At 40.7% G+C, this 10,884-nt stretch overlaps 1 protein-coding gene across 1 annotated transcript in view; it reads right to left on the bottom strand.

Moving 5' to 3' along the window:
* Window positions 1-397: 397 nt before the first annotated feature.
* Window positions 398-10,884, bottom strand: part of LOC124545478 — an 85,332-nt gene continuing 74,845 nt past the window's right edge. Inside the window, exon 4 of the mRNA XM_047124411.1 lies at window positions 398-1,355. Within this exon, the coding sequence (XP_046980367.1) occupies window positions 1,173-1,355 (183 nt within the window). The 3' untranslated portion in view covers window positions 398-1,172. The remainder of the gene's footprint in view (window positions 1,356-10,884) is intronic.

Raw genomic sequence — 10,884 nt, 5'->3', positions numbered from 1 at the left:
ATTGCTCCTTGCCATATTGGTTAAGCATTTGTCATATTTTACAGTAGCTACTGACTTGTGTGTTATAAGTAGTCACTTTCCGTATAACATATTAAAAGGGTATTAAACAAATTTATCCATGAATTAAGGGTTTTGGGGAAGAAGAAATGACAGTTGATTATGAAAATATCTATGGTTAGGCCTGTGGGCAGCAGGAATCCGTGAGTTAGCAGTAATTCAGAAATAGTAAGATGCATCAGAGTACTCATTCTCCACTAAACTCTTGTAAACCCATAAGCCTGCTTGTGCCCTTTTGTTATTTACATACCTTACTTATTATCTATGTATCTATCTATGGCTCAATGAATCATTGTGCAGTGTGGGGATATTGAACTCATTGCAATAGTTTATATCAGTTTTATGTACCTTCAGCAGAAATGAACACTACAAGTCTCATTTAGCTGAGATGAAAATACCATTTTTCTTCAGTATCCATAGGCACCCAAGCCTACAATTATTTGTAAATAATAAAGAAGTGTATGATTCAATATAAATTATAACAGAAGGAATATTTAATGTTCAACAGCAAACCTATGGTGGCAGTGCTAGAGTCACACTATATCCTTGGCTACTGCACACTGACTGTATTTTCACATAATTTGACCAATATTTTTTATAGTTCTATCTTCCTAATCTTATTAAAAATTGACTTGGTTAGCATCCTTGTCTTTCGTAGCAATTCTGAAACTTTGGGTACTTAATACAACAGTTCCGCCTAATAATAATATAACATTGCACTGGATCACAGAATATGTGAAAATAGCATGCTACATGTGAAAACAATTTTTTTCTGTCATCAGGGATGGCATATATTCTCTCTCTTGCACCATAGATTATTCATTGTTGTTACTTGGTAGTTATAAATGAGTCTTATAACTGTATTATTCAGATATTTTTACAGCCATACAAGAGTAAGTACATTTACATCTACAAAATTATTTGGTTTTTCAGAAATGAAGGTTGGTAATACCAAAATTATGAAGACATGGGGCCCTTTAAGACTAATACAAAGTATGACATAACAGTCTCATCATTCCAGGTGACATTATTATAAATATATATTTTCAATACAGACTTTCACATATTCAGTACATACTTTCAAATTTTCAGTACATACTTTCACATGTGGAAATTTAATCTATAGGGATGTAGTTGCGTCGGTAACACAAGGAAATGAAAATATCACCTAAAAAAAGAATGCCTTCAACAACTGATATTATCCCAGAAGTCACTACACTAGCACTCTTACTTTTTTGCAGCAGGAATATTCCAGTGAGAGTAAACATCAGACAGCCAAACACTGAGGATAGCACCAACTGAAACAAAGAGCCACCTGTAAATGTAGTTTGGAAAAAGTAGTCTGTCAAATTTATAATGCAAAATATATTACTCAGCTGTCATTTACCAAAATTTTCAATGCTGTATTGAATTAATAAGTTTTGGAATGTACTGCATGGTATTTCTAACAGATATGTTACATTAAAGCACTTCACTTGTCATGGCTGAATCAAATAAAGATGGCACCCACAGTTGATGCAAGGGACCTGTGTAAGTGGGTAGGAACAGGACTGGCTTACATCAGGAACTACCAGTGGGTACAGGAAGTACTTTCTCTCTGGCTTTGGGACAGTTATCACATATCCCAGCCCAGAAGAGACACCAGAGTTGTAAAACCATTGACACAGTGGAAAGACAGAGACAGTGTAGCATTGGTGAACTGATTGTTACATGACTAGGCCACACCTTTATTGGGGCTTACGCGATGGGGACAGATGCCCTGGCAAAAGAGAGATGAGCAAAGCCCATATAAATATACTTATTTCTAGACAGATGAATGCAGTCTGACAGTCACTAGTTTCAAGAGGAGGTCTATGCTAGTCTTTGAGTCAACATGAGTCAACAAGCCGCAACCACTGGACTTTGTCACTCACTAGCCACTGGCCTACTATCCATGCTAGATTTGAGGCCACTAACATGGTGCCCTCCAACTGGTGATCTACCTGCTGGCCTACTTTGTCACTGTAAAATGTATACTTTTACAGCTGAAATGTCACAGTTAGTAAAATGTTTCAGACTGTTATACTGTGGTAAAACTGAATTCACCTTAAAACCCAATGTTTTATCCCCATATGCAGAGAAAATTTTCAAGGGGAATCATAGCCACTTTGAATATCCAATCCACACCTTGGCTCAGGCCTGACTACAGCAAAATTCCACTTCTGTGTGCTTCAGTGCAGTGGCATGATATCACATGTTTTGAATGTGAAAGTGCAATTTACCTTTGTTGACTGCTGTCATCTGCTGTTGCTATCACCTCATGATTGAAGACTGGTACACAACTTCTTCAGCACCAGAATCTGGATGTCATTCAGTTTCACGCCATCCCCCTTTCTATTAAAATATGTGGAGTGTTTTACAATTTTATGGTCTGTCTGTATAATCTTTCATGTATCCACTTGTGGCTGCCAGTACTTGAGTCCTATCAAAATGAATGTGGTAGTCTCCTGGCTGCAAAGCATGTTCCACAACAGCTTATCTGTCAGTCTCTCTCTTCTGCAACTGCCTTGTGCTCTTGTAGTCATTTTTCGACCATTTTTTTGTAGTACCCACATACACCTCCCCACAATTCACAGAATCCTACAAATTACTGCTCTTTCCAGCAGTTTGTGACACCCTTGGCCAATTTTGAGTGGTCTTGTACATCCAGGAGGGTTTGTATATTACCACAATGTTCCCCTTTCTCACGATTTTTCCTTTGAGGTCAGTAATGTCCTTAATGAAAGGCTAGAAAACTTTCAACTTCACCAGTACTTGACCATAAAATAAATAAATGTCATGTGACTAGGGCCTCCTGTCAGGTAGACTGTTCCCCCCGGTGCAAGTCTTTCAATTTGACACCCCTTCCTCCGACCCATTCGGGAACTGAACCAGCCCTTAGTCATGCTGACCACTCAACTACTGGGGACAGACACTTGACTATCACTATAATTTATACACGGTGGTCTCAATGCTCTTTTCACCTCAGTGGATGAATAACCATTCTTGAGCAATGCATTTGTGAGAAGTTTTAATTCTACATCAAGCAGCTCTGGTTCACAGATTTTCCTTGCTCCATCTACCAATGCCTTTATGATGCCTCACTTTTGTTTTGGGTGGTGGTTCAAATACTGGTGTAGGTACTGGCCTGTGGGGTGGGTTTTTGATAAACTGTTTGGCCCAAGCTACCATCTTCTTTCTTGAAAACTAGCATATCAAGAAAATTCAATCTTCCACTTACCTCCTCCTCCATTGTAAACTGAATGTTCAGATCAATCCCACTCTGATGTTTGTGAAAATGATCCAGTTCCTCCCTGCCAAGCCGCCACAAAACAAACATATCATCCACATACTGGGACCAAATAATTGCTTCCTTGTTTCCATTTGTCTACTTGTTACTGCCAGTCTCCTACCGTAGCTGCAGTTCAAGTCCAGGGCTGGGCAGCTGCTCAGACACCTTCATCTGTGCAGGCACTCTCTGTCACTGCCTGCCTCTGCTTGCAGGGGTAGGCTGCTGTTGTGAACTGTTTCATCCACAGTGGGTCTTCAGCAAGGTTCCACACACTGTGGTGCACCCTGCTCTGAGCTTTTTGGCTGTGACAGGTCTGTGTGAATGCCAACATGAGCCATCATATTCTCTTTGTGTTGGCAGCCTTCATGACTCACTGAGTGAAACTGCAAGCTGTTGGTGAAATTAGGCCACTCGTCTACCACAGCACCTCTTCACTGTCCATCATTATGACTGTAGTTGTTTGCTGATGAATAAAATGAATGTTTAAAAATGCTGTTTCCGTTATGATACGTCAGACAACAATGAGACATCTACTTATTGCTCCATGGCAACCTGCCCAAGATGGTGAAGTACTTGTTTCCTAACAACCTTGTTTTGCCACTCACCATACGGTACTCATAGACACCATCCACTCCTGACCTCTACAAGTGATGTCAGAAGCGGTTACAGGTGTCTGCACTGCAGTTGGATCCAGGACCATGTCTCTAGCAGCAGTATCTAGAAACGCAGTGGGGTAAGTGGACTGATTCCCCCCCCCCCCTCCCCCCCCCCCCTTCCTCACTATTTCATTTGCAATGGTAATGGTTGGGAAACGACTGTCACAGAATGTTGAAGGTGGAGTTTGTGGAGCTGGAAGAACAAGCTAATTGTCACAATTCCACAGAAATGCTAATAGGATTATGTGGTCAAGTGCCCAGTGAGGTGCACCCAATGCAACCTACTGGGTGCACCATGTGCCTAGTCAGCACCAGCTAACTGTCACAGGAGGTGATCAAGTCTTTGATGAATCAAGTAGCACAGTTAGAGACTGCTAACATAGATATATAGGCAGCTAGTTGCTGAGAGAGAGAGGGGGGGGGGGGGGGGTAGGTCCTCATACAGTTTAACTACTAATTCATTAGATTCAACAGCCACCACTTTGCTTACCATTTTTTCTGGCAGATCAACAAAGGATATGTTTTCATTTGTTGATGACCTAGTGGCAACCAAAAGGCTAGATATCTGAATGGACTAAGAGTTATTACAGATGACTTAATGCGTGAAGGAAAGGCGTTAGTGAGGCATCATAGAAGTTTGAGGGGTGCAATTACATCTGAGTAACTAAGGGAGGATCTTGTGCAACACTACAAGAAGCAAAATAGCTTAAGATCCTTTCATGAACAGCTGAGTGACATATTGCAGAGGCATAATGAGTCATTAGAAAATTTTGTTAAGAGAATAAAGAAAATCAATGTGAACAAACATGAGCTGACAGAGAGTGATGAAACATAGGAAGTTATTTTCAAGGAGGTGGAACATCAAGCACTGGATGCTTTCCTAAATGGACTACAACCCAATATGTCAAGGAGGGTAAAGGCATGAATCCCAAATGTCCTTACTGCCACCATCAGGATAGCAACAGAGCTTGAAAAGACAGACATAGCAACAAGGGTAGGGAATATAAGAGGTTTCTTATCTACTGATGTAAGGTATTATAGATGCAGACAATTGGGCCAAATTCAAAGGCAATATCATCAGGCAATGTACGAAATATGGTATAGTTGGACGCCAGCAGCAAAGTTGCAGAAAGACTAAATACACAGGTGTGGAATAATCAACTGTCAAACATCAATGAGAATTCAAAATGGTGAACTCCCAGTACATTCACTGCCACTTGACTGGGTTACTCGCAGTAAATAATGGTTATTTACGTAAGAATTATTTAAGGTGCCACATGATAAACAAAGAGGAATACTAAACAAGAGTAACTGAATGGAATCATTTACTGTTAAATTATTATAAATTATTGCTAAGGAATTTTTCAAGAAGGGAGAATATAGTAATGATACTTTACTAGTTTGTAAGTGATGATTCAATGGAATTATGTCCAAGTGAGGAAAAAAGAGAAAATCAATAAGCTAATCACAGCAAATAATGTTTAGATTATAAATACAGTCAATTAAACTTGTGGGATAAGCCGAAGTAACGTAAGGAAAAAACTGAGAGTACAGGACATAATTGTCATCTAAAAGATGTGTACCAAGTCACTGCAGAATTACCATGAACTTCAATCCAGTGGACTCTTCTGAAAAGGACAGGCATGTTGCAGCTTAACTATTTTACTTGGCCACATGAGGACTCACATCTAGACACTGCCACTCGGCTGACCTGGTGATTTATGGTTTGAGCCTGGGTCTGTGCAGCTGCTCAACTGCTTTCGTCTGTGTGGGTAAATTCTCTCATGTTTACCTTCACTTTTATGGAGAAGAACTGCTGCTGTGAACTGTGTAATCAGCACTGGGTCTTAGGCATGATTCCATGTGCTCTGGTGCACCCTGCTCAGAGTTGTGAGGCCACACCTAGTCAACGTGCATTCCAACACAGGATGTCATATGCTCCTTCTATCAGTGCCCTTGCTGACTTTCTTACTTACCCTGCCAAGCGATGCCACACACTGTTAGTGACAACATGCTGCTTGCCTACCACAGTGTCTCCTTACCAGCTGTGTGCTGTCTGTACCTTGGCAGTGCTGTCCTCTGACCAACTGTTGTAGTCTGTTGAGCAATAAAATGAATGTTAAACAATACGATTTCATTATGATATGTCAGACAACAAGCAGCCTTCTACCTGCTGCTCCACTGCAACCCCATCAGAACTACTGGCATCCTGACCACTGACAACCAAGTTCCACCTCCCAACATAGAGATTATCCTCTCGTGGCTTCTATAGATAGCTTCTACTAGATAGTATGACATGACACAGAGAATCAGGTAGGTTACTAGGGAGTGCTAATGTTTCGAGTAAATATGAAGAAATATCAACAGTAAAAATGTGAAATACACTCCTGGAAATTGAAATAAGAACACCGTGAATTCATTGTCCCAGGAAGGGGAAACTTTATTGACACATTCCTGGGGTCAGATACATCACATTATCACACTGACAGAACCACAGGCACATAGACACAGGCAACAGAGCATGCACAATGTCGGCACTAGTACAGTGTATATCCACCTTTCGCAGCAATACAGGCTGCTATTCTCCCATAGAGACGATCGTAGAGATGCTGGATGTAGTCCTGTGGAACGGCTTGCCATGCCATTTCCACCTGGCGCCTCAGTTGGACCAGCGTTCGTGCTGGACGTGAAGACCGCGTGAGACGACGCTTCATCCAGTCCCAAACATGCTCAATGGGGGACAGATCCGGAGATCTTGCTGGCCAGGGTAGTTGACTTACACCTTCTAGAGCACGTTGGGTGGCACGGGATACATGCGGACGTGCATTGTCCTGTTGGAACAGCAAGTTCCCTTGCCGGTCTAGGAATGGTAGAACGATGGGTTCGATGACAGTTTGGATGTACCGTGCACTATTCAGTGTCCCCTCGACGATCACCAGTGGTGTACGGCCAGTGTAGGAGATCGCTCCCCACACCATGATGCCGGGTGTTGGCCCTGTGTGCCTCGGTCGTATGCAGTCCTGATTGTGGCGCTCACCTGCACGGCGCCAAACACGCATACGACCATCATTGGCACCAAGGCAGAAGCGACTCTCATCGCTGAAGACGACACGTCTCCATTCGTCCCTCCATTCACGCCTGTCGCGACACCACTGGAGGCGGGCTGCACGATGTTAGGGCATGAGCGGAAGACGGCCTAACGGTGTGCGGGACCGTAGCCCAGCTTCATGGAGACGGTTGCGAATGGTCCTCGCCGATACCCCAGGAGCAACAGTGTCCCTAATTTGCTGGGAAGTGGCGGTGCGGTCCCCTACGGCACTGCGTAGGATCCTACGGTCTTGGCGTGCATCCGTGCGTCGCTGCGGTCCGGTCCCAGGTCGACGGGCACGTGCACCTTCCGCCGACCACTGGCGACAACATCGATGTACTGTGGAGACCTCACGCCCCACGTGTTGAGCAATTCGGCGGTACGTCCACCCGGCCTCCCGCATGCCCACTATACGCCCTCGCTCAAATTCCATCAACTGCACATACGGTTCACGTCCACGCTGTCGCGGCATGCTACCAGTGTTAAAGACTGCGATGGAGCTCCGTATGCCACAGCAAACTGGCTGACACTGACGGCGGCGGTGCACAAATGCTGCGCAGCTAGCGCCATTCAACGGCCAACACCGCGGTTCCTGGTGTGTCCGCTGTGCCGTGCGTGTGATCATTGCTTGTACAGCCCTCTCGCAGTGTCCGGAGCAAGTATGGTGGGTCTGACACACCGGTGTCAATGTGTTCTTTTTTCCATTTCCAGGAGTGTACATATACAACATGAGCTCTGCATTGTGATTCAACCTTGTTCAATTAAAACAGATCCATTTTGTGTAAAAAGTAAATTAACGTTTCTTACACAGGTAATTACAACTCTGTAATGTGAAATTATTCAGAAAAACTATTATTTTCATCTGTTGATATCGCAGAGAAATTTTATAATGTGTTTTGTAACATCAGATCATAAAATTAGAAATTTTGCAATTTTCATATTAAAATGAAAAATGTAAAAGGGTGAAGTGGGCCATTACTATGATGTAGTTATCAAAATACAACTGTAAAAACAAAGTTCATAAAATGTAACAGAAAGGAAAGAAAACTAATCAGCTGGGAAAAAAAATAACTTTGTTGAAAGGTAGTAATAGAACTTTACTGAGAATATGTAAATGTTATAAGTCAGTCTTACATTAAATACAAGGTGACCATACATCCCGATTAATTGGGATTGTCCCATTTCTTGAGGCTCAAAAATTTGTCCCAACTTTTTTTTTAAAAAAAACAAGCAATTTGTCCCGACTTTCAAGGATTATTTTCACACATTTACAAAGTGGTTACAATATTTTCTGTGTGTTGATTTTATAAACTATCAATTGAAACTGACATTCCGTACATTGGAATCCCCTGATAATGTACAGATTAAGCACTATAATTGTTGCATGCTCTTATTTCCTTTGCTTTTGCTTGCCATTGTTGTCAGCACCCAGTATCAGTTTCATGGGGTGCTAGCACATCGTGGCAATGCCGAAACGAAAATCAAAGTTTCTGGAAGAGCTTCAGAGGAAATTTCCTTGCTTCACTGCTACAGACAATGACTGTTCAGCAAAATGTAACATATGTAACTGTGCTGTATCCATGTCTCATGGTGGTGCTGCAGATCTCAAGCATCATATGGAATCAGAGAAACACAGGAAGAATCTTCAATTGGCAGGTTCCTCACAAAAAATGACGAGATATTTTGTAACTTCAAATACACAGGAACAGAAACACGTAGCTGCAACAGAGGGAACCCTGTCATTCTATGTTGTTAAACACCACCAAAGCTTATCATTCTAGTGACTGCAATGTTCAACTAACCAAAAAAAATTTCCCTGATTCTAAGATTGCAGAAAATGTTTCATGTGGAAGAACAAAGTGTGAAGCAATTATCAACAATATTAAAGCTCTGCATTCCCAGAAACAGGTAATAGCTGCTGTAAACAGTGCAAAATACTTTTCAGTATCTACTGATGCTAACAACCATGGGCATCAGAAAATTTTTCCTGTGATAGTTCAGTATTTTTCTGTAAGTGAGGGTGGACTGCAGACGAAATTGCTTGATCTTGATGAATTGCAGAATGAAAAGTCCGAAACAATTTCCAATTATCTTTCTCATGTTATACAGTCATTCAGTATCATCTCAAAGTGTGTTGCATTTGGTGCAGACAATACTAACTGTAATTTTGGGGGGGTTAATTAAGAAACGGAGTAATAGTGTTTTCGCACATCTGAAAGAAAAATTAAAAAACTCTAACATTGTTGGCGTAAGTTGTCCAGCACATGTTGTTCATAACACACTTCAAAGTGCTTGTGATGTTTTACCTGTTGACATTGACTGCATTGTCATGAAGTTGTGCAACCATTTTCATATTTTTTCTATTCGTGTTGCAGAACTCACTGAATTCTGTGAATTTGTTGAAGTCACTTACAAAAATTTACTTTCCATTTCCAAAACAAAGTGGCTTTCATTGTTGCCAGCCATAGAAAGGATCTTGAAAATGTATGAACCTTTGAAATCTTACTTTTTGTCACAGTCTAACTCAAAGTGCCCTGCAATCTTAAAGAGTTTTTTCAGTGATCCTATAAATGAATGTTATTTACTTTTTGTACATTCAAAAATGAGTGTTTTCCAACAATCCATTCTGAGCATTGAGAAACAGAATAATTCCATATGTGAAGTATTAGCAGTCTTAAATAAAGCTGTGACAAGTCTAAATTCAAGGAAACATGAACATTTTGTGCCACTAAGTGTAAAAAAACTGCTGAATGATTGTGATTATTAGTCTGTTAAGAAATTTGACATAGCAGTATCAACGTTTTATGATGCTTCAGTAGACTATTTATCCTCATGGCTACAAGGAATAGCTGAGTTTTCTGTATTCTAATGGATGATGCTCACAGAACCGCCAGAATGGTCAGTAGCTGAAAATGCTTTAATGTGGCTAAATGAAAAGGGTATTCTAGTAAATGACAGCCTCTTATTTGATGAAATAGTTCATATACAGTCATTTATAAAACAACAAGTGGAAACAGACAGTGAACAATGGAATCAGTTAATGGCACATGAAAAATGGTGTAGGTTTTTCAGATCTTGCCAGTGTAATGAACAGTTCAGAGAATCACTTAATATAGCGCAGTACTTCTTTTCACTCCCTTCCCACAATGCAAATGTTGAAAGAGTTTTCAGTTTACTATCCTCACAGTGAACTGATGAGAGGAATAGATTTATGGTGAGGAGTGTTAAGCGTATTTTACTGACTTGTTTAAATTTCAGTAAATACAGTTCCACTGACTTCTATTCATACCTATTAGGCAAACCTAAGTTGCTGAATGAAATTTCATCTTCGAAGAAATATGATTGCAGTGTGGAATCCACAAAACCATAAATTCCTTGTGTTCACTAAGAACTTTTTTTGTAGTGATTGTTACTGTATGTCTTTCTACATTCTGTGTTATAAATGTTACATTTCTTAATGAGTAAATTTCTGAAAACTTGAAATCTACTTCTTTACAGTCTTTCCATTCTTTGTTTGGTTTTGTACACACACACACACACACACACACACACACAACACACACACACACACACACACACACACATATTTGCAGAGGAAGAAGAAATGTTAGCATTAAAAGTGATATTTAACGAGAAATAAAAATTGTCCCACTTTTTGGCCAAGAAAATGTATGAAAGTCCCACTTTTGTCTGAAGAAAATATGGTCACTCTAATTAAATATTATAAAATATTCAGTTTTGTTTTTGTGCCAAAATTGCCACAGGATGTGTTT

Source organism: Schistocerca americana, chromosome 8, assembly GCF_021461395.2.
Source record: "Schistocerca americana isolate TAMUIC-IGC-003095 chromosome 8, iqSchAmer2.1, whole genome shotgun sequence".
Classification (NCBI taxonomy): domain Eukaryota; kingdom Metazoa; phylum Arthropoda; class Insecta; order Orthoptera; family Acrididae; genus Schistocerca; species Schistocerca americana.
The sequence above is the reverse complement of the archived record's forward strand: the minus strand, read 5'-3'. Positions and strand labels throughout refer to the sequence as shown.